The sequence below is a fragment of the Cyrtonyx montezumae genome, unplaced genomic scaffold, assembly GCF_038088225.1.
Source record: "Cyrtonyx montezumae isolate F1298 unplaced genomic scaffold, pur_monq_1.0 scaffold_36, whole genome shotgun sequence".
Taxonomy (NCBI): Eukaryota; Metazoa; Chordata; class Aves; order Galliformes; family Odontophoridae; genus Cyrtonyx; species Cyrtonyx montezumae.
Window position 1 is genome coordinate 12,747,339 of NW_027072041.1, and position 25,050 is coordinate 12,772,388.

Sequence of the window (25,050 nt, forward strand, 5' to 3'; positions counted from 1 at the left end):
GCATGAAAGATCATTTCCTCGTGTACCTTGTTGCCGAATGCAGATGATGGAAGTGGGCCTAAGCAGTAAAACTCAGAGGTGGAATTAAGGCTTGAATAACTCAACATTCAACTTCTTGCAGTTCTGGGTCAGAAGATTATTGAAACAAACAAAAAAAAAAAAAACAGTGGAAAACATGAATCTCAATGTGGGATTGTGTTTGTCATTCATGTGGATAATTATTTTAAACAGTAATGGCAGTTACTTCAAATAAAATTAATTATAGTAGGCTAACACTGCATATTAAGGCACTTCAGCAAGTCTTTACAACTGTGCAGTAAGTAAATAGCGTATCACTTTACTTAAAGCACTGAGCACTTTCTTCCTTTTATTGGAAGAAATCGAATAGCTTTGAGGCTGTTAAATCTTTCTTTCACTTACATAACCGCTTTTGAGTGCTTGTAATAAATAGAGACAAGAATGTCAAAAAGAAAAGCACAGAACGAAGCTGTTCTATTTGGTTTAACTCATGTAACAGATATAAACTCTGTTGCAGAATTTTACAGCCTAGCTTTGTTCTGAAACCAAAACTGCTAATGAAAACACTAAGTTGTTGTTTTCCTTAAATGTGTTGAAGTTCGTTAGATTCATTGTTTCCGGTGGTGAGCAAAATCTGCATTTTTCTTGGCCAAAACCCTGTTTTTCTTGCAATAGCATGGTTAAAAAATGTCTGTTTCTCATTACAACGTATAAACAGATTGAAAGAACGGGAAAGTAAAATACTCTTTAAGTACTTTAGGAAATAGGAAAAGAACATTTCTGTATGACTTCCATTCCGAGTTTTTGAATGGAAGTATTTTTTTACATATATTTCAAAATAGTTTTAATGCTAAGAAAAATCCATGTATTTGTTTAAAATAGGAAGTCTCTTTTTGTGTCTTATTAAGGTAATTCTTTCTTGTAGAAGTATTGTATTCATTTTTATTTGCTTTTCCCCACAATTAGTCTATAAATTGCCAGAAACATGGCTGGTTAGAGAAGGCAGCTGTGAATATGCAACCTGATGGTCTGTTTTAGCAATGTTCTTTTGTTCACATAATTCAGTCACATGAAAGGCCATCTTTGGTGATCGTTTTGCTATGCGAGAGAAAGATATGTTGTGGGCAGAATCACAGTTCCTGAAATTAAATAGATTTTGGGAGGGAAAGATGGGTGTGAGGAGATGATAGATGCAAAAAGCAAAACGGTACCCATAAAATGTAGGACGAAGTGCAAGCAGTGTTGTACTATAGTGCACTGCCCAGTCTTCTGTTGTTTTCACCAGTTACAGTCTCATCTGCATAACTGCTGTAGCAGTTCTTTAAATTAACTGAAATACAGACATATATAATCCATGTGCACAGAGAGCCACAGCACAGGAGCTGTTGTGTGGGCTGTGCAGGTATTTGTCAGCAGCTTCCAGACGAAGGTACAGACAGGGCTGGTCTGACAGCTTCCCCGTGCAGAGTGTTCAGGCTGTTTGCCAGCACAGACGATGCTGCTTCAGATGCTCAGTTCCATCACTTAAAACCCTGCAAGTTACACGGAATGGAAAAATATCAGAAAGTAAAAATCTGAAATTCTGTCAGAGCTAAGAGGGAAATTAGTTTATTTTTCTCAAGTCAAACTTCCTTTGATTCATTTCCCTCCTTCCTCCTATTCTCTTCTCTTGCACCTCTTTCCCCTCCGTGAGTCAGCAATGTTCTTGTCCGCAGATTAAAAAAGAATGGTTTCATGTTTGTGTCTGCATTCTTGTCTTGATGATAAAATAATTGGCTTAGATGACTCCTACCACGTCTACCAATTTGGAAACAGTATAAGGATGCTGCAGGTATTTAGGGACAAGATCAGTTCTGAAGGAAGGCTTTTAACTCTTTACTCCCCAGCTCAATAAACAGAACTGGCCATTTAAGAAAAAAAAAAAAAAAAAAAAAAACAGTTATATATGCTTTTGTGCAGCTCCCAATGATGACCCCAAGCATGCTTTTACAAAAAACAACTCTCCAAACTTATCCTGGAGGTGGCAATTGAGAGCCACTGAGAAACTGATTTTGTCTTATTTTTTGTCTTTTCTCTCTCCTGCACTTTACCAGAAGATAGTCGGGTGGTGATGACAGTACATGCCAGACTCCAGCAGAAGTAATAACAGGGAAATCCAAATTGGAACAACAGGCTGACAAAGTTGTCTTACGGCGGTTGACAAGCAGATACTTTAACCAGGGAGATGTTGCTGTAATAACATTTGAGACTTAATTAATTTAGCCTGAGATCTGGTTATTACTTTATAAACAGTAATCCCCTTCAAGTTATAAAGTTGATGGTAGGAGGAAGAGTTTTTCCATCCCTTGAATTTTATAACAAAAGGCTGAGGAGGGAGACAGGGAGGGTGCTCAAAAACAAATGGAACACAACAGTTTTACAGCAGAAAATGCTCGGTACAAAGAGACTGAAGTCGGTGCGGTGTGAAGTCTCTGCGGATCTCTGCAGGCGAGCAGCATTTGCAGCTCCATCAGCAGGCAGCAGCCCTCCAGCTGCGGGGTGCAGGCCGATCACCAGCCTCACTCCGAGGGGCTCTGGTGGACCTCGTGCTGCACGGCATGGGCTGTGCATTGTGAGCAGCCTGCAAGCTTCATGCTTGGTCGCTAATGGAAATCTGAGTGCTGGCCTGCTCCTGCGTGGCCTGTCTTGTGCTCCCGTGTCACCGCAAAGCACGGCTGTTCCTCTGAGGAGGGGCTCCCCAGTTTGCCCGCAGAGAATCCGCTCTATCTCTTTGTAGCAGGCTTCTCTCTGCTCGTTTCCCACATAGGTATTCGGCCAGCCTTGCTGTGTCTGATGTTCTGTTTACATGCAAATCAGTGACATTTCACCTGCAGCAGAGTCTTCTGAAAACTCGTGCACATTGGGGTTACACCTGTGAGGCCTTGGCAGGGCAGTGCTGTGCAAAGGCCCCCTGCAAAGGTCGAGGCGTTGCAGAGTCAGTGCTGCTCTACAGTGGCTGAGACCACGGCACCGGGGTGAAGAACAGCTGTGGGCCATACTGATTTCAGCCCATCATTTCACACCATTGTTTGTTTATTGAAATGTTATCAGTTGAGGGCTGGATGCAGGTGCTGTGGCTGAAAGGGTGGAAAGAGGGACCTGATGCCCAAGGTCAGCTTGTCCTTCACTGGTGATATGAGCTCTCAGCAAAGGGGAGGAGAGCGCAGTTTTGGTTTTGTTTTGTTTGGATTCAGAAATGGCTCTCATTCTTTTCTTTTTTTTTTCTTTTTTTTTTGCCAGCAGTCATAGCTGTGGAAAACTCTCCTCTAGCTTGGATCTGGGTGTTTTGCTCTTTTCCTCGTAAAGATGGATATGAATGGGAAAAGTAGCTCCCTCCTACTGTCCAGGGGGGTGGATTCGGATCTTCACTCCCTCCATTCTCACATATATATAGCATAGCTCTGAATTTTACTTCCTGGCCAACATCACCAGGGAAAGCCCAGCTTAAGTCTGAAGTGGGAAAAGTGGGACACAGTCTGAAGTCGTCTTGGATTGTAATTGCAGTGGGAGCTGGGGAGAACAGGAGGCCCAGGGGAGGAGCCAAAACACGAAACGTGAAAAAGAAGTTAACTGCTGATGTGGGCAGCAGCTGGAGCTGAAATCCAGTTTCTGCTCAGCCAGCCCATCGCTGACTGACAGTAAGATGTAAGCACTGCAGGAGCATGGACTGTCACGTGTGGACTCCAAGGCACACAAGGCTGGAACACGCACACGCCGACTTCCCCGCTCGAAGTGAAACACTGCTGCTCACTGCAGCTTTTGGGGGTGTTACACTGACAGCAGAGTGGATCTTGGCATTTTCACAGGAAACAAAAGACACTTTTGGAGTGTAACCTGCAATTCATCCAGTTTCTGCCATTGAACTCTGAAGCTCCTGGAAACCTAAGGAGTCATCTGTTTTCACCTCTACTGCTATATATCATTTTGCTTCGAGAGAAGATTTTTGGGAGGTTGCCTCCATAATTGTGATCACTGTTAAAACGATCTTGCTTTCCCTTCATCTCAGAACCAATGGATTTCCCATTTACCTGGTGCCTTTCCCAGATGCCTTTCTGAGTTGGAGGGACCTGGCTAGGCCTTGTCAGTCTGAAACAGATAAAACTTGTCGTTTTGAACTGAGAACTGAACTAATCTTAAGGCTTGCATTGTAACAAGTGTGTGTAATCACTGTTTCCTCCTAGTCCAGCTCATGCACCCCTTCTTGTGCTCATGGCAACAATTTAAATGTGTTCTTTCTCTGCCAAATACATTTTTGTTTTACATCTTTTATTTGGCTATTAGATATGCCAGATATTAGATGTTTCATGTAATATGTACTCGTTTACTGGTTCTGTCAAGGCTGTCTGCTTTGCTGATAAATGGTCATGAGTTTTGGGGGTGGGACTGCTCTATAACAACGTAATACAAAGTGGATTCATCTGCAGTCTGTAAGACTTCTAGTCTTCCTTTCTGTGGCTGACTGTATACACATAATAGCTTTATTATTAAGGCTTCATAAGCAATATTGGGAACGCTTCCATCACTGGCCCACTTGGCAAATAAAATAGGTGCAATGAATTACACAGAATCACCTCGAGGATATCTGGGAATAAGACGGAGATTCATAATAAGAAAAATTCAACCTTAAGTCACTTTGCCATATTGCTATCAGAAGGTATGTACCAAGTAATAACCTTGGCTATGCTAGTTATGTCTACAGCTCCACATCTGACCTGACTGAACTAGTGTGATACCTGGTATCTGCTTCTTTCTCAAAAGCAGCCACTGCCTCCTGCCAGACTATATATCTTGCTCTCTTCTTAGAAGTTGTCCTTAAAAAGATAATATAGTCTTTTTATTTCCACAGTTATTCCTATGAGATAAGCAGAGGAGGCTTGTGTTTTTGTATCCAGAGGTTTAATCCCTGCTAAGGTCATAAGGAAAAACACAATGTGACTGTTTCTGAATGCATATGAACGCAGATGTTGAATAAAATAACTTCTTCCACAAGTAATGCATTTGCATCATGTTTTGTGGAACCTTTATAAATTTAATGATCTGTGTTTCCTTAAAGCTTCACCAGACTTTGGTGGCCAGGAGCACAGTCCACCATCTACAAAGCTAATACATTGTGCTGTATTTTGTAGTTTTAATGTGTATGAAAATGAAACCTCCCTGGCCATTTCTTTCTCTCATGTAGTCTCCCTTCTGCTCAGGATGCAGTAACTGAAATACTCATTCCCCCAATATTCTGTTTTTATTATTGTTCCTTCCAAGTTCTGTTAGCAGTACATGTTAAACTGAATTGTAGATCCACATTGTTGTACTACAGACTTGTTACAAACTTGCTTCCACCATGACTTCTTCTTCTGTTCCCTCTCCCAGGGTCATGTCTGCTTTGCCAAAGAGACTGCCCTGACACTGTCACCTTCATCCACTGTCTGCTGCAGCCTGCTTTCATTTTGCTTCATATGGCCTAGCCCCAGTGCAGGAGGAACTTGGAAGGACTTGCTGTCCTTCCTGATAATCCAATTATTTACGAGTACTGCAAGAGCCAACCCATATTTGTGTACATATATACAAATTAATGTTAGTCACTCCATAAGTAATTAATACAGTGTCCACTTTTATCCTCAAATCAGGTAGCTCATAGGAAGCACTTCCGAAATGGCTGTGCAAGATTTTGTGATGAAAAAGGTAGAAAATATTTTTTAGCAGGTGGGACACATTGGTTCCTTTAAGGGTCAATATTTTTAATGGCTTGAGTTAAACATTTTACAGTCATGTCTGCAGACACTCTTGCTGCAGGAAAACAGTGAGATCTTCCACCTTTTTTCTTGCTTTTGGTTTCTGCCTTTTCCTTACGTTTCTCTTCTCCTCTGGTCAAAACATCATAGCTGCTGTTCTGGGGGAATTGTGTGCTGGCTGGGTTTTTGGTTCCAGATTTCTTGTCCTTCACATCCCTTACACCTTTTCCAGCACTGAGACTTCCACAGAATCATAGGATCACCGAGGTTGAAAAAAACCTCCAATGTCATCCAGTCTAACCATCCACCTCCTGCCAGTATTTCCCCACTAAACCATCTCCTTTAATACAGGGTTTAAACGTTTCTCAGAAACCTCCAGGGACAGTGACCACCAGCTCCCTGGGCAGTCCGTTTCAGTGCCTGATCATTCCTTCAGAAATTTTTCCTGCTACCTAACCTAAACCTTCCTTGGTGCAACTCGAGGCCATTCCCCCTAGTCCTACTGCTGGTTATGCAAGAGAAGAGTCCAACGCCCCACCTCACCACAACCGTTTTTCAGGGAGTTGTGGAGAGCTATACAATCTCCCCTGAGCCTCCTTCCAGACTAAACAATCCCAGCTCCCTCAGCCGACATGAGAACTGTTAGAATAGGGCTATGGCAAAACAGGAGACAATGCAGTAGAACAACAGGAATGTGAGGGAAAGTGTGAAGACAGGAAGAAGCAGATATTCTTAGGCAAGCCTAACACGTGTAGCTCTGGGTTACTGACTTCTTTAAAAGACTTGAGCATTGTCTTTAACTCTGTTGGTATTAAAGCAAATCAAAATTCCTCCTGATTTAGCTGGGTAGCTGAGAGCTACAAAAGCAGCATCTGGTCAGTAATGTGGATTAAGATCTTCCCTTTGAATTTGTCTTTAACGTTTGCCATCTTTGCATAGTGCATACATATACATACATATGTCTGTATGTGTGTATACATATTTACATATGCATATATGTACAAGGGCTGCTCCAAAAGCAGTGCCTCCTATTTCATTATGTTGGCCCTTGATGTCAGAGGCAGATGTTGGTGGTATGGCAGTAGAAGTTGAACCTCCCCACCGTATCCTGTTACGTGTGGTTGCTGTGCGACAGATGGCGGCAGAGGGGCAGTCTGACAGAATGATGTCTGATTTGGACATGCAGATGGAGCAAAGGTGTGTCACTGAATTCCTCCATGCAGAAAAATGGCACCCACTGACATTCATCAATGCCTTCTGAAAGTTTCTGGAGACCAAACAGTGGATGAGAGCAGAGTGAGGTGGTGGGTGGTGCGTTTCAGCAGTGGCAACAGCAACAGATTGTTACGAGCTCAGCATGCAGGCTCTTGTTCATCACTGGTGAAAATGCATAGCTAATGGTGGCGACAGCGTTGAAAAACAACGTTCTGTAGCTGAGAATTTGCTCTATCAAAAGCTTATTTTGTGCTCCTTGTATCTGTTGTAGTCCCATGGAAATAAAAAGGAGGCATTACTTTCAAAGCAACCTATGTATGTATGGTTTTGTATGTTTTACTTTCTAGTCAAAGAATGTTTCCAGTCACATTCGCTTCTATGGGGTCCACTGCCTAAGAACACTGCAAAATATGATGCTGGTGTGAGTCTGGTTATGATAATGAAGAATTGCATACCAGCAGGGAACATGCTATATCTCTTAGCTGTTCATTTCAGTGCTACAAACATATGATTTTCTTTTAAGAGAACAGAGTCTTCTTGTTCAGAAAATTGGTCTTTCATTGCACAGAAAATATCAGTATTAGCCAGTCACCACTGAAAACACATTTCATACTGTATGGTTTCAGTGACAAACTGCTACTTTGCTAGGTTATATTTTTATATGGTTATGCTTACATTGTATATTATTTTTATTTCAATGATTTTCAAAAGAGTTGGAATACATGCAAAAGTTTCTCTGCCTTAAGTCTTACCAAAGCAGCAAGAAGAGCTGTGTTCCAATGTAAAGGTCATGCTCATAGGGAAGGATCAATTGCACAAGAACTGGAAACAGGAAATCTGAGCTTTCCTTCTATCTCTGCTTGAAAGATAGCGTGCAGTTCTGTTCTCCCATATTTAACACATGTACCATACTTGTTTACAGTAGCTCATCTAGTTAGAAGGATTTGTTTTGCTATGATAATTGGTAATTATAGAAGCCACCTTCAAGTAAATTGTTGAAAAACTATTCAGTTGTATGGCATGTTTCCCTATGCATACGAATTTGCCTTTCTACTTATTGAAAAAATTGTGACTCCAAATCATTGGTTTAAAAACACAATGCCTTTTCAGAGAGCTGTTGCCTGAACTTAGAACAAGTCTGATTTTTGTGATTCAGTTGTAATGAATCTGAAATGGAGGAAGGGATCTTAGCTGCCCCCTTGCCTTAATAATGTAAACAGTAGTTCAGGGTCTTAAGCTCCTGCCCCATTTGCAACTTCTCAGCAACAGGTTATTTAAAGAGGAAAAATAAATAAATAAAAAAGCCTGTAAATTTTGGCATTGAAACAGGAAATATGTGAACCTGTCACAGTAAGCAGTCTCAAAGGCCAAGCTGCTTTGCAGGAGCTAATTAACCTTAGGAAATAATTACCCAAATATGCAAATGTTGTTTAGATAATTCCGTGTGTTATCAACTCAGGTAGTCCATCATAACTGCAGACCTTGCAATGTCTAGGTGTTAGAATCTGGCATAGTTGATAAGGCTTGGGTTGCTGCATCACTTCAGCTTGGTATTTAACAATTAATGACTGCGATATTACATTAGTAAATTCAACCTGTTTTTTGAAAGCAACGTAACACAACACTGTATTCACAGTATGCACGCTGCTTATCAGTGTATTCCTAATGTCTCAAGCCATTAAAATGTTACATCCGTTTCAACTCTTAACGCTAGCAATATTGGGAAAAATGACAGCCCGAAATCTGCGTCTCTTTCTCTGCTTCTTTGCACAATTAATTGCAAGAGAATTTACCCACAGTCACTTGTTTTCAGCTCCTAAACTATTAGAGGGAGAATTTTAAAGGGGCAAGTCAGTTTTTTTTTTCCAAGCAGAACCTTTTTTTGAAATGAGATTAGGAGCAGCATTGTATAAAAGAGTGTTTCTGTTAGCATTTTCTAAGCGCCAAGACAAAATAGGAGTGAGTTACTGAACAGAAGTGGGAGACAGCCAGCCAAAAATGAACACAAAGGTAACAGGGAAAAGCCTCCGAAGACCAGGAGCCCAAAGCACAGAGCATTTATACATGGTCCAAAGGGCGCTTTTCCATTGCCTTCCACCAGCAAGCTATCGTGGGCAGTGGGATATATGAGGTGAGGGAGGAATGGGGGGACCTGCTCACTTGCCAGCATGCCCACGTCCCTACAAGCCAACCCAGCTGTGCAGGTCGGAGCAGCCCAGGACTCTGCTCACCCTGCCGCAGCTCCAGGGAGCATGGCTTCCTCCCCACCTCCATCTGTTGCTTCAGGCAGCTTGTGGCTGTGGAAGAGGTTCTGGCCCCAGGTTATTAAATGGCTTCATATAGAGGAGGAACATGAATTTATTAATCACGGTCATATTATTTTTGTAGATTGTGCTATTAAAATATTTGATTAAACTTTTGATATTAAAATGAAAAGCTCCGTATTAGCCATTTATGAACATTTTTTGAGTGATTGCTATGTGGTTTAAAAAGTGAAGACTTTTCTATACATAGTTAATAGACAGTGTTTAAAAAGCACTGCAGAAATTAACAAGGCCTTTTATTACTAGGGAAAGGCATCTGTTCTTAAGGTTGTATTTGTGAATACTCATTTCTACCACATGAAACAAATTCTCACTCTATATGTGGAGGCTTGATGATGGTTTCTCATTGAGAAGGAATATATCCATGTGGTAAGAACATCTTTGTAAGTAACCCCGTCATTAACCAGGCCAGGAATATGTATGTGGCTGCTTGCATTCTGTATTATGTTTTCGGGTGCCCCATTTACAGCTAGTTTCAGAAACATATTCCTCCCCTAGCCCTCAGGAAGAGGAATAAATATAACATAAGCAACCTAAAATTCCTTGGCAGTACTTCTCTTCAGCATCTAATAGTCTCCAGTGGCAAATGAGGTATATTCATTCTAATTTTACCAGTAAAAAGTATTGAAATATAATAGTTATCAGGAGAAGGACACAGACATCTTTTCATTTATTAGTGAACTAAACAGTGAATTTTATCTGATAACATCCCAATTAAAATGGAGCCACATAAGATTTTTCATGATAGGTACATGTGCAAAGCCTACGCCTCCCATGCTCCATTCACCACTGAGCAAGCCCAGGTGTAGGAGCTGAGTCAGATCTGCAGCAGCCTGGCAGCTGTGTGTTTTAGGGTTACTTTGCACTGGTTGTGTATCACACAGTGGCTTGATTTTTAATAACGCTCTTAGTATTTTTGATCTTCGTGTATATAATGGACAGAGAGAATCTCACAGATGAGAACGCGTTAAGCCTCATCAGCCTGCTGAGGTACAGAACATGATTTCTCTATTTCTTTTTGTAAAATCATGTAGATAATTATACAAAGCATGGCCAAAAGGCCCCCACTTTATGAAATCATTTAACAAGGTGGTGTATGAGTGCATTGCATTTAGCTGCAGTGAAAAAGAAGGAAAGCAACAGCTGCCTGAAGCTGCCACCGTCATGTTGAAACTGCAGTGTTCAGCCTCATAATGTAACTGAGGCCGGGCAGACGTGGTAATCCCCAGGTCCTAATGGACCTAAAGCAATTCGAAATCCTAAGGAGACTTGCAGTACCCCACAGTCTGCTATGCCTACTTACATGGCCAGATGTTTCTCGTATGTATGTGGCACTGGTTTATTCTCCATCCAACTTGTTTAAAATACTGGCTTGCTACGAGGAAAGAAATAAGCAGATGCCACAAAGAAAGGGCTCTTCTTTTAAACATACACTGCTCTTCCAAACTCCGTCTTTCACATACATCTGCCCCTTACCACGTGTAGTTTGGCAGAGTAAATGCAGCAGTACAGCTTGTCCTGCCATTTTGTGTTTTTTTGATCACTAACAAAGGAATGCGTAGTTACAGTCTGTGTGTAACTCATTCCACTTCCTTTCTGTTTTTATCAAGTTCTGTTGAGTCTTTGGACTGTGATGCTGTACAGTTAATGATCTGGTTTACTTAAACACTGGTTATGCTTTAAGTGATGCGGGTTTTTCAGGCTGAACTTCTGAGTCCCTTTGAAGCTCCTTGCTGCTGCCATAGGCCTGTGGACATCCTGAAATGGTGTGCTTCTCCCAGTGGCAGCAGAGAGAATAGTAATTACAAAATGCAGGAGAATACAAACTTATACACACAAATAGACTGTCACTCATATCTTCCATATGAAATCTCTTTTGAAAAGTGTAGCTCTTTCCTCGTGAAAGGAGGAGCCTTTACCTCCTTTTCCTATCTTTACAATCAAATTTCAAACTCTGGTTGAAAGAAAATAAGCCTTTTCTTGTGTTGAGGTGGTTTATGGTAGTTAATACAAATTTATTTAAAACTGTTTGTCACAGTCAGCCAAGTGAGGAATCTGTCCAGGAGTAAGCTGAATATCTTCAGTGCTTTTTGGCAAATAGAATCGCAAAGTTGTAACCTCTACAAACTTAGGAAAAAAAAAAAATAAGCACATGACTGTTTCAGAAGCTTTGGGTCCAAATCCATGAGGATTTATAACTATCTCATTCTCATTTAGGGTAGTAAACTAGGCATGAAAATAGAAGTAAAAGCTTACATCCACCGAGTTATTTAGTTGTCTGTCTTCTCACTCATGTTCGACAACCGTAAGAGATTAAATTCCCAAAATTGTATTTTAGAGTGAGACTAAGACTTCAGTGTTCTTTATAAAGTTTCAGTTGTTCATACTATGTAATTATCGCTTTAATTCCAGTGGCTTTTGCTGGTTTGTACTTTATTTTCCCCATGGAAATGAGGCTTATATGATCTGTCAGTGTCTTCTGGTGATATGAAGGCACTGGTGGAGAAGAGCAAAGGGATGCAAATATTAGGAAATTACATGACCTTCACTGAGCAGCTCTTCCTGGCACAAAAGCTCTGGAGCTAGAAAATGTCTGCAGCGTTGTGCTGCAGAGGTGTGAAATCCAGGTGGGAGGCAGGAACTAACAGAGCATCAAACTCGTGCCACATGAGACTAGAGAAATTTGAAGTGATGCCGCAGACAGCCTGATAAAGAAGTAAAATACAGAGGAGCAAAGGGCTTTCTGATAAGTCTCAAAGGTAGAGATGGCCGTGCACAACCCCAGATGTTTGAGAATAGCGCACTGAAGTCAGTGTAAATGATTACAGGGCCTTCAGTGCCTCTTTGACTGACATCCGTAGGCTATTGTTCAGTAACAAAAAACAGCACTCCCCTAACTACCAGGAACTCTGAAATAATGGCTGATATGTAAGCAGTCAAGACGTGGTTCATCTGCCCTGTATCTCTGTAGTCTACAGTTTCAAAACAAATAAAAATAGCATTTCAAAGAGTAGCTGCGAGCACCACAGTTTCAATCTCTGGCAAATTTCCATTGGAGCATAATATGAAAAAATTCTAAAGACTGAAATTATATTTATCTTGTTCATACTCGTTTTTATTTGTTTTATCAGACTAAGACTGAACTACTTTAAACAAACCATCAGTGAGCAAATATTTGACAAAGAGTTGTCAAAAGAATGAAAACCAGAGCAGCGGCTCGTAATTTCTTTGAATGCCTCTGTTTAGCTGAATTGCCGTCATGGTATTTAGACAAAATTTTGCAGATGCGTGATTTTTGTAGTATTTATTAAAATAAGTAACAATAAAGCAACAGTTTTACTGCGTTTAAATTGCGATCTCAGATTCCTTTTATTTGGACAAATGAATCTGCTTTTTTTTTGACATTGGAGTATGATTAGTTTGAGGTTTGTTTTAACAAAACATTTTTGCGTCTAGGAACTTGTTACTTTTAGGCAGAATTGCCAACAGGTAATCGTTGCAAATACAACTTTTTTTTTCCCGCAGGATAACGGATCTCCTGAAGAACATGCCATTTACGTGTGGGACCATTTTATTTCCCAGTCAGCAGCAGAGAACGTGTTTTTTGTTGCTCACAGCTATGGTGGACTTGCATTCGTAGAGTTGGTAAGTACGATGTCTCCATCGTCTTCTTTCCTGAGGTCTTTCACAGATTTTCAGAATTATTTTTTTATTACCTAGCTTCTTCAGACAGCAGATCAGGATCAGCTTTGTCCGGTGTTCACATACAGGTCTGTGAGGTTTACTTTGAATCTGGAATGTCTATGGATGAATCTCTGCTACTGAGTTTGACAGTAGGTTCCAAGTGTCCGCTAACCTGAAAAACTGGGGGAAAACAAAACCCATTTTGAATCCTCCTTTTTTAGACTGTACAGTAAAAGGTAGGACTCGGCGAGTTTCTGGGCTGTGGTTAGAGAGGCTGAAGGTCCAGATTGGGAACAAAAATAAGACATTTAATGCTGAGGCACAATTAATACATGCACATTCTTCTATGTAGCTGGATGTGAGGAGAGATTTGGAGGCTTGCCCAACTTTGCAGTTGGTCCACGAGTGAGAACAGAATTTGCTGGAAGGACTTTTGTTCAGTTTAGTTAGCTCTGAATAAACCCTGCTGTGATTTAAGCTGGGGAGGACTCTGGTCAGTCTGCAGCTTCCCTGCCCTTGATTTTAGGACTGCTGAAGATCCATCCATTCGCTCCGTTTTTTTTTTGGCTTTCTCTCTTACAAGGAAAATTTGCTCATCCTGCTTAATGTAGAAGGAATTTACCTGGTCAATTTACTGTGCTTATATGAAATAATGTAGCTCTGGTCATATCATTAAATTTTTAAATACTGAAGTAATCAGGACATGCTTTATTGAAAAAAAAATTAAGAAAAGAGATCCCTGTTTCCACACTAAAGAAGTGCACCGGTTTTATAGACATGAGAATTAGCTGACATATATACGTACAGCTTTTACCTACAAAATATTCATGGAATCATAGAATGCTTTTATTGGAAGGGACCTTTAAGGTCATCTAGTTGCAACTGGTGTGCTTTAGGCAGAGACATCTCCCACCACATCAGGTTGCTCACAGCCCCGTACAGCCTGGTCTTGAGTGCTTCCAGTGAGGGGCCACCCACAACCTCACTGGGCAACTTGTTCCAGTGCCTTACCACCCTAACAGTAAAGAACTTATTCCCAAAATTTTGTCTAAATTTACCCTTTTCCAGTTTAAGACCATTTCCCCTCATCTTGTTGCTACCTGCCCTTATAAAAAGTCCTGCCCCAACTTTCCTGTAGGCCCCCTGCAGGTACTTTGTGGCTGCTATAAGGTCCCCCACAGCCTTCTCCAGGCTGAAGAGCCCCAGCTCGCTCATCCTGTCCTTGCAGGGGAGGTGCTCCAGCCCTCCGATCATCTTTGTGGCCCATATTAGTTTAACTTAAGGATGGTAAAAGTAGTTCTGCCTGGATATAAGATAAATGCTTTACTGACTTGGACTCTTTCTGTTTGTTGAAATTAAGGCCACTTTGATTTTTTCTGTGTTTCCTGATCAATATTTTTAAAACTACAGTGTGTATAGATTTGAAACTTGAAAACACTTCTGCTGATCGTTTTCCACAGGTGTTTTATTACCATGTTACTGACTTCTCTCAGATGTAAATTTTAAGAGACCAGATGAGTGAAGATGAATAATTTCTTCACTAACCATAACTGGGCAGCAGTTTTTTAAGCTGGCTGTGTTGTGCACAAGTGCTGCTCCTCAGACACCATGGAGGAGTGTCTGTTCTGCCGCCTTCTCTTTGCTGAGCAATGGTTTTAAGCTAAGTATTCCGATGGGCCATATCTTTCAAAAACAAATGCTAGCAGAATTTTTTTTAGACTTTGTGAAGCCATGTTGTGTAGGAGCCTGGATACCTACGGATACGTGCAGTTAACATAAGGCAGAAATAAAAAACAACTGGAGACCTTTCCCACCATTTCCCAAACAAAGCGCCCATTTGAAGGAGGCTTGGAGTTTTTCCATTACACTGCAGTCAATGGCTTGAGGTGGCATGGGTAACAGATGACCAACGTGTCATTCCCATTTTGCCTGTTTCTCTTGTCACACTGGTGGATATTTCTTTACTTTTGTTCTACTTTAATATGAAGCACACAGATGTTTCAGAACAAGACTTGACTTCTGACCTTGAGGCTTCCAGGGTCAGGGTGCTCAGGGCCTGTGAAATTATCACAAGCTGAGCTAAAGTTTTTATCCATCACAGGAAGTAACCGGTAAGTAAGAAGTTAAAAAGGATCTTTGTCAGAGAGACAAGATGGTCTCAGTAAGGGTCAGCTTCTGTAGTCTGCTGTCTCTGCAGGAGATACATGCCTGAGAGGAAGAATATAATATATAACCATTGGCATGTCACATATCTGTCATGCAAAACTAGACCTGAGAAGTATATTTAATATACCCCAATTGTTTTTTAAAAAATCAAGGGACATTATCACCTGGTTCTGGTAGAAGTAGTTTGAAGTCTGTCTTCCACTGAAAGCAGTTTAAAAAAATAACACATAGCACTGATGCAGAGGCAAGATATAAATGAAATAAATCTTGAACTTGTTTTTTTTTTTTTCACAGTATTAGTTTGCAGGACTTTATTTTCTTATGCTCTCCTTTGTCTTCGATTTTATATCCATATGACATTTAGTAATTGCAACCAAGAAAAAAAAAAGGAATGGAGCAGCTGATGGTCAATTACTGTCTTTCAACAAATACGTATTTGTTCCCTTTCTCTCATGCTTTGTTGGGGGTAGATGATAGGGGTAGTATAGCAGCTGCACCGTGTAGCAGCCGCACCACCCTTACACTTGCTACCCAAGGATTTTGGATCAAGCAATCCATAGAAGTGTAGGTTACAGAAGTTACGGAGACCCTTTGCACAGCTGCTTCTGACTCTGCTCCTCTTACAGGAGAGTCTTGTGAAGCATATGGCTTCAATTTGGAGCGGAGGTTTATGCCTGGGCCCTTTGCAATTTGATTGTGCCTTCAGGGAGAAAGAAAACCAGCCAAAAAGACAGAAGAGTTTAGATTAATCGATTCATTGAGTTCTCAATGCATTTTTTAAACTCGTTTTGCATGTTTGGAGATGCTAGATGTGTCTCAATTGTTGAAAATTGTCTTAATCACCGGAGATCTCAAGTTCATCACTTCTTCATTATGTAAGGCCCTTCATACACAACTGACACATTCATGTTCAGCAGAGAAGAAACTTGATATGAAGCAGTGGCTCATTCATGGACTTCAGAAGCATGGTGTGGGCAAACCAAGGCAGTGCTGCTGTTCTGGAGCAGCATGGGAAAACTTTCAGCCTTGTAAGGGCAGAAAAATGTCCAGGTGCTCCTTTGTGTGCAGGTTTTACAGGAAATGGTACAGAAAAAGCAGCTCTTTCCTCTGCTTATCATGTGCATATCCAGTGCTGGGATGCAGGCACCTACCACTCATTTTGGTAAAGAAACCAAAATCATAACAGAGTAACTGACCAGCAGTGATGAAGCTGGTAAAAAAGGAAAAGCCTTTTTGTTTATTCCTAGCAACCAGTCTTAGCTTTGAATTTGATCTCACAGCAAAAATCAAGCTATGGTTTGGAAGTCCTTTATTAAACAAGCCAGTAATACTTGGCACCAATTTTCAAATATATGCCACACCTGGTATTTGAGTTGATATGAGCAGCGTTTTGTTTTCACGTCTGTGGCCATGTGATGCTACGAAGAGCAGCACAGATCTAAAACATCATAACTGAATGCACAGAAACTGTCATGCCATTACTGCAGCGTAGGCACACGTTTTCTGAACCAAACTGAGTTGCAGACTACGAGGGAAATAATTGAAAGTGATTGAACATGTATGGGAAGTAAAGTTACACCAATAAATGTAGTTAGTTATATAGTTTATGGCTCAAATTACAAACGCTAATTATAAACCATATGCTAAAATGTATCTTTATATTTAGTAATTAAAGCTTTGTGTAATTCCGGTTTGAAATTAAATGTACATCTAATAATGCCTAAATATAAATTACTTTTTAAATACACAGCTCTAAAAATAGTTGTGGGGGTCACCATGTTGCGCTAATTACTGATTTAAAAGTCTCAAAACGTGATTCATGAACACACCTCATCTTCTTTCATCCCTAGCCAGTGTAGTCAGGGATTTATTTTCAGAAGCAGCTTGCTGTAGTTGATGGTAAATCGTGGAACTTTCCCAACTCCTAGCTTATAATAATTTTCAGAAATTTAACAGAAACTGAGAATTTCAAGTTGATGGAGTCAGATTTATATTTAGTTTACAGAAAATAAGTTGCTGGTACAACGCCTCCTGTGAGTTTTTCTGCCAAATTTCACGGATTTACAATTATTTCACTTTGAAAAGAATGTTTTCCCTTGTCATTGCCTGCCTGAAAGGCCCTCGCAGAAGGCGGAGAGATAAACTGTGTGCCAGTGTTTGCCTGAGTCTTGTGTCCTTCTAATGACAATACAAAGTCCCGTAGCCTGTAGAGGTGGAAGGGAGTGGTGGTGGTAGGATGCTGGATGATAATCAAAACTATCCGTGTTCGTTGTTACAGAAAACACCCATGACAACTGCTCATTTCAGAATCACGGGAATTGTTAAATCTAAGCTTTCAGCGTTGTCAGTTAGGTAGTCAGTATCATGAGATCTAAAAAAAAAAAAAAAAAAAGTGGAATATTCTCCCTCTTTGCCTCGTGTATTCTTGAGACCTCAGGACTCTTTTTTAAGGATTTCCTCAGCACCTAACAAACCAGAAGAGTACCTTTCTGGTTCTGCAGTCACTCCATCACTGTGGTTAAATGATATCTTTAAGAGCAAAATGGCAAATGTCGTGATAATCATGACAGAATTATGAAAATCAGCACTGTTATCCCCAACTTACAGCATTCACTTTGAAATACCAAGCGGATGTGACATAATTAAATAATGAGAAGGAAAGTAGGTTCATTGTCTTTGAGTCAATGAGGGACTATTCATTTGCTGGCTAAAATGCTGGATGTACATATTGAGAATTTGCACAAAGGTGCAGACAGAAGTCTGCCTGAATGTGTGTCTGTGCGTGTATTTTTAAGCAGCTTTGTTAAAGCGAGTGCCCTTAAAACACACTGTTCAATTACTGCACCCACTGTAGTGTGCTAATTCCATCAAAATCAGCCAATTTTGCCAATTTAAAATAATTTTAGTCTCATCATTTTGAGAAATGCTTTGCAATACACTGCCACTTTGTTTCGTGGTATTGTGCTGAGTGCAGTGAGGAGACCTGACCCTAGCTAGAGATAATAGGTGTTGTAATGATAGTCATGATAAATGGACACCTGCTGAACTACCTGGGAGACTCTGTGGCTGCACCACTGCTCTGGCACAAGCAAAAGGCAGTTTAAGAGACTTAATGACTTGGCTGTGAACCTGCCATTAGCTTTTCATTAATTGAATTTCCTGAAATCTGAGACAGAATCATTTGTTTATTTAGATCATTATTGATATACTTTTATATAAATATATTTACTTAGTGACGTTTGGGTCAAGAATTTCTACAGTAAGTGAAATTAAATGAAATGATGCAAACTTCAGGATACATTTAACAGCTAACCATCTGAATGCATGTATAAACTGTGATTCCATTAGTAGAAAGCAGCAAAGGAGAAGCACTTGGACGTAATCAGCAATAGCTACAAGAGAATGACCTGTTATAGCAGTAGAGGGAGGCATGTGTGATCCTGTGGTTTGTTCACTCTTTCTGTCAGAGGAAGAGAAGTATTAATGCTGGCCAGCATGATGGTGAGATTCATCGCAGATAATTTGAGGCAATTCCCATTACCCACACTCGGAAAGATTAATTCCAGCTGGAATTGATAAGGAGAAGTGTCAGGATGCTCAGAGCGAGGGAGAACCCATTGCACAAGGAAAGACAAAGAACTTAATCATGTGATGTGAAGCAGTGCCACATGGATTTCTTACCTGCCCTGAGCACCAGGATCCATATAGTCGTAGAAGCCATGCGCGCACCCTCCTGGCTTACTGGGCTTAATAAGAACTGTGTGATTTGCTAATGCTTTTACATGAACTTTGGTAGCTTCTGAAAGAAACTAGGTTCGAGTGCTTATGCTGTGTTGTGCTTCATGAGACTCTAAAAAAGCACATCTTGTTTAGTCTAGCAAAGGAAAGCTTAGAGGGATTGATAGCACTCTTTAAATACATCAGGAGAGTAAACAGCAGGGAGATAGAGCCATTTAAGCCAAAGAACAATGTTGGCACAGGAACAAATGGATTAAAAGTGGCCATGAATAAATTTAGGGTAGAATTAGGTCTCTCACCATTAGATCAGGAAGGCCTGTTTGGGAACAAGAGGACTGGGACAAAATTCCTACCCAGCTAGACCCACATGTGAGAAGAATTATGTGCGTAATTGGCTGGGACACTCAGGCCTTGATCTGACCCAGGAGCCTGTGTTCTTGTGTAAGCAAGCGTGTGCAGGTGGCTATTTACAGCTGCAAACAATCGGACCCACTTTGGATTAATTTTTCTACAGATGGTGCCACACTGGCTCCGGGCTCACTCCATGGCCACATTTCCCACCTCAAACTCACAAAACACTGGGAGTTTGATCCAAAACCAGATCAACCCCCCTAAACACCCATGTTGGCAAGCAATTTTTTTTTTCTTCTCACTTTGTTTCTGGATATAGTGGACTTATTTTTGCCAATGCTTTTTTCAAATGTGTATGTTTCAGCTTTCAGTAGATTCACTTGTGAGCAATTACAGTATTGAGCAAATGAAATGGGTTTATCAAAAAGGATTGAAGTATCTTAATAAGTGTCACTGCCTGCTCTATTGATTGCAACTTCATGTATATACAAGTACATGTGTGATTGTATATTCTTTGCCCTTTTTCATACAAGGCATATGAACATCTTAGACAACTGTTGAGTTTTCCTGTTTCAGCCTAAGTAATTAAGCTAACAGCTATGCACTGATGTCATTATTTCCCTTGCTACTATGCATGATTATTATCCACTTGCTTTGTGGTGGCAATCACGTGTTAGCGCCTTATCCTGAAGAGTTTGCAGCCTAGAGAGTCTTAACAGGAAGAAGCAGAGGAGTGATGAACGACCACCAAGTAGAGGCTCAGAGTACCACGGCTGCATTTTCTCTATTTTTTGGTTTGCTTTCAGTGGTGAGCAGGCATCCAAGTCTCTTAGTTCAACACTTGCTAATGTATGATAGGAGAGGATCACTTTAACAAAATCAAAGCATCCCCCATATGGGCTTGCTGTGCTGCCACTTCCAGAGCAGGACTCAAGTTCTGAATATTCATCCCTACTTGTAACTTTGCTCTGGATAACTTTCTCAGCCTCATTACTTTTTGCTTCATCGTAATCATTTGCTAATTTAATATCTCATGCTTCACTCAGCTCAGTCCACAGTCTGCAGACTAGCAGTGTATATGCCCCATCCCTGCTTCTTCCAAAAGGAGAAGGGAAGTGTTTCATGGCCCAGAACGATACACGGAATGCTAATTGCCTGCACCACCCATCATCACTGTACATCTCATTGACCATTTCATATTAATTTTCTCATTTGACACCGGAATTGGAAGGATAACTATAAAACAAACGAAGAACAGGAGGAGGGTAAAAGTTAAGAGACAGTTGGAAGTCCATTTGTTTGCAAATAGATGTTTGTTGTTGTAGAACAAGGGCAAATCGCGTTCTGCATGTTCCTACAGTGACCTTTTCAGAGAGACATGATCTCAGTCATTACGTTTTCATAATAATTCATAATTTCATAATTTCTGTGCATGATTTTAAATTCAGTATGCTACACAGTAAGCTGTTATTTTTAGGCTCCAGTATGAAGAGCTTTCTGATCTTTCGCAATTGTTCCCGTCCTTGCGTCTGTAGGTGCCCAATGATTTACACAAAACTAGGTCTTCTTTTTTTGTTTTTCTTGCATTCCTCTCTGAATTCAGTATTATTTGTCAACATTTCTTTTGCAGGTTGCTGAGAATTAAGCTTTGAATTGTAACTGTAGTTACTATGGTCAGCTCAAGGCAAATTTCAGCACCCTTGTTCTGTGGAACATTTTGGTCAGTGCAGCCAAAACAACAGTAGGCTTCTTTTGCAAAGTTGCACATTAACGTTCACAGTTCCCTCATAGTATTTTAGAGTCCTCTTCCCCTGGTGATACGGAATCTAGTACATGATCTTCTTTTTCCAACAATACTGTATCTCACTCTTCCAAATTGAATGTATCTACCCTTGCTACATGGGATGACAAACCAGATGTTCATAACGATCCCTTTTGTGCTACAAGTCTGTGGATCTCAGAAGCTTGTTTTTATATTTCTTTTGTGCCTTACTTCTCTTGGCAGTTTCTCCCACTTTAGTGTCTGCAAATTTAATTAATTCCATATCATTAATGAAGATGTTAAATAAAACCATATTTGGCACCTATCCTTACATCTGACTAGAAACTTCCTTCTGGCTCAATAAGTTCCTTTGTATTAGTATCCTTTCCTCCTTTGTTTTATCTGTTTTAAATTCTGTTTGACAGCTTACTTATTAGTTTACTTTTCGTTTTGCATTCCCAGAAGAAAAAAAAATTAATCCAAAGCACAGAACCATGTTGAAAGAATATGTCTCTCATCCTTTCAGTTGTCAGCATTGACTTCAGCCCTTGAGCCTGTCAAAGCTAGCACAATGATGTCTGCATGAAACTAAAGTGTGTAGTACACTGTTGAACCAAATAGTTAACTCCTTACACCCAGGAGAACTCTCATCAGTTATTTGCCTGGCCATTAATTTCCTCCCTGGTTGCCCCAGCTTCACAGAGTTACAGACTGTAATATCAGGATGTGCACCTCTGTAGAATTGTTTCCTGTCTGAATCATCTCATGCTCCTCATGATCTTTCACTCTTGGGGGAAATCCATCAGCTGTAGTAGGAGTACCTTATCTCCAGTCCTCTGCGTAAAGGACTTGAGCTCACGTCATTGTTGGCTTCCTAACATGCAGGTATACAAGCCACCCTGCTGCTGAGTTCTGTTGCATAAATAAAAAGTCCCATATCTTTTTTTTTTCCAGTTCACTGGCCTCTTCATTACCGGATCATTATGGGTTTGCTCGTGCAATTGAGGTTGAACTTAGTAATTCCCCTTGCAAAGTCTCCTGTGAGTGCACATCTCCTTTTACAGTATTTAACCCACCGACTTCTGTCTCTGATCACCAGTTTACTCGTCCTCTACAGGTGCCTCTTTTCTGCTAGTGATGCACCAGGACAAGAAAATGGAATGTTTAGAATATCACTTAATGTACACTTGGTGATCAGACCAAATAATAAATGGTCATAAATTGGACTGAATGAAGATACAAACAATAAGAGTACTTCTGTACTTTTTGGTCTGTTTTATTCCCAGGAAATACACTGTGAAAAATCTCAGTGTTTAATTTACCCTTGTGGGTTGTTCCACTAGGTTGAGCTGCAGAAGAGGTTAATACCACAAAGAATACACTGTATGACATCATTACATTCTGAGAGGATTCCAGTTTTTAAATGTGTGTATGGACACTAATAGAAGTTTGAGATTTGTTTACATGATGGGGAATGTGGGAAATCATATACATTATTCCAAGACAGCTTTTGTGCTGTGTTTAGATTGTATCTGAAATATTACACTGTTTTAAATAGTGGATTCTTTTTAATGATAAAAAAAGAAGAAAAAAAATTTCAAAAATGAAATTGTCTTACAGTTATCTTATTTTCCCATTTCTGTGACAAGATCTTCTGCCAATTAGACTACACAAGTGTATTGCATTACTGTTAATTTAAATGTTAATTATGGTGAAAAGTGTATGTATAGCTTTTGTGTGAAACAGTAGAGATTTTATGAGACTTTAAGACCCGGTTTAGTAGATCAACCAAGGGAACTGCAAGTTAATAATATATTAGGCATCACAAATCCACATGGAGCAAAAGGAATCCAAACATACTTCTGGTGAAGGGAACTCTCACACTGTGGCACTGTAAGAAGCAGCTGGAATTTGCATTTTATCCTAGAACTTTACTGTCCTTAATCTAGTGGAGATGTGTTAGCTTTTTCCAGTATATTAGGGAAGTATTTTAATATTAATAATAGCATGAGAACCAGTGTTTAAATGTTAAAATAATCCTATTTAAGGGCTTTACTTGAATATGATATCAAGTAAAAATATGTAAGTAGATTTTTGCTCATATATTTAGAGAGAAAATTGTGCTTTTAATACCACAGAACTGAAACTTGAACGCACAGGATCAAAACATGGGAGTAAATTTTCCTCACAAATATCAGAAGAACAAAGAGTTTAACTAGTTATTTTTTCCTAGGTTTTTTTTTTTTTTTTCCGTTTTCCAAGGCAAATTAAGTGTAATAGTAAAACCCACCTGTGCCACATCAGGATACAAAGTGTGTAAGGTTCGTGTACACTTGATTAACCAAAACCATTTTATTTGCTTGTCAATATCCAGATTATACTTTATTCTAGGGTGGCAGAAGCCGCTTGAAGTGCTGTACCTTTGAGCTATGAAGCTAGGAGCAGTTAGTGATCTCTAAAAGCAGAGATTTCAAGACAAAGTTCTCATAGGCATCTCTGCCTGTTCCTTCATCATGCTTCTTTCTCTCCACACTCCCTTTCCCAGGAACCGATGATGAATAATGTGTAGGAAACCATTTTTTGCAGCTCCCCATAAGAAAACTGATTATTTTAATATTTTTGATGCCACCACGTACTACAACATGTAGTTGGTGAACCTGTGCATTCCTGTGGTCATGAATTTTACTTTGTGTAGCTTACCAAGTTTTGATTCAATTTCCAAGTGCTTCTTAAAGTATTGGTGTTGTACCTGTCAGCTGCTTGTCTTGAAAGCCTCAGTATTTTCTACAGTTCCTTTAAAATACAGTGTTATATGTAATTGAGGATAGAAAACAATAGTAATAATATTCACAGTATTCTTTGGAAGAATGAATTTCAGTCAGCAGGGTGGTGACTGTGATGTTAGCTGTCTGGTACTGTGTTCTTGTGGCTGTAAACCTTTTTATACATTACTGAGCACTTTACTGAGTAGGTTTTAGAAAACAAAAACAAAACACCAAAATAACAACAGAAATCCCCAGCCACACCCCTGCACCAAAGGCTGGCACGTAACTTTGGCGTTTTGGTTAAGTATGTAGATTACATTTCCTCAGTCTTGAAAAAAAATCCTGGTCAAATTAACCCCAGATACATACTTTATTTTACCTCTTCGCTGCTCCTGTGTACAGCCCCAGCAGATTTTTAAGCCAGCTGTTGAAAATAACCTAGTTTAAGAGTTCACCGTGAACGTGAGGGATTCATCATTATATATTTACTGTCTGAGGCTGATATAGCTGTAAGGTTTTTCAGATTCCATTGATCTATTGCGCATGTTCCCTCCCTGGGTTGCAGGACGTGCTCCTATTTGCATAAGGCCCTGGGCAAGGTTCTTTCTTGCATTGATTGGCCTGTCCAAGGGAGCCTGATGTGCTCTCGCATTGATCACTGTGTCTTTTCTTGGAAGACAGTGTAACACTGAGTTCATCTCAAACATTCTAGGGAGAAGGTAAAACTTTACTGCAGATGTCTCAATTTTATTCAGATGTTCCTTTGAGTATAGGCTTCTTTTTTTTTTCTTTTTTTTTCTCCAGGATAAGTATTTCTTTTTCTTTTTTTTTTTCTGTTTCTTTTTCTTTTTTTAATTTGGATGAGTTCCTTGCAGTGTGATATAGACTGGAATGTATTGAAAAGCTATGTTAAACAAACTCACCATTATCTATACAGCTTATTCTACACTGCTTTGTTTTGTTTTGCTTTGTTTTTTCTTGAAAAAATACTGCTTAGAGCTTCCAGCAAAAATCAGAAGTACTCTCTTTTCAAACAGTTAGCAATTACGAGTAGAGACTTAATCTAGCAGTGTTGTGTGCTGGTGTCTTTGCTCAGATTAATATCGCCAGTTAGTGACTTGTGCTGTTCTGCACTGACATTTTCTTCAGTGTCATACTAAGAATTGCATCTTTGAAATGAAACTGCAGTTAGATTTTGGTCCTCCAGATCCTTGCTTCAGAATGAATCATGCAGATAATGCTAAGTTGCCAGGCAGAGTGAT

At 40.0% G+C, this 25,050-nt stretch overlaps 1 protein-coding gene across 2 annotated transcripts in view; it reads left to right on the forward strand.

Annotated features, from left to right (window-relative positions):
• ARB2A (ARB2 cotranscriptional regulator A) overlaps positions 1-25,050 on the forward strand; it is a 247,419-nt gene that overhangs the window by 144,915 nt on the left and 77,454 nt on the right. For both annotated transcript variants that reach the window (XM_065745600.1, XM_065745602.1), the window contains one exon: positions 12,848-12,967. In XM_065745600.1, the coding sequence (XP_065601672.1) occupies positions 12,848-12,967 (120 nt within the window). The remainder of the gene's footprint in view (positions 1-12,847; positions 12,968-25,050) is intronic.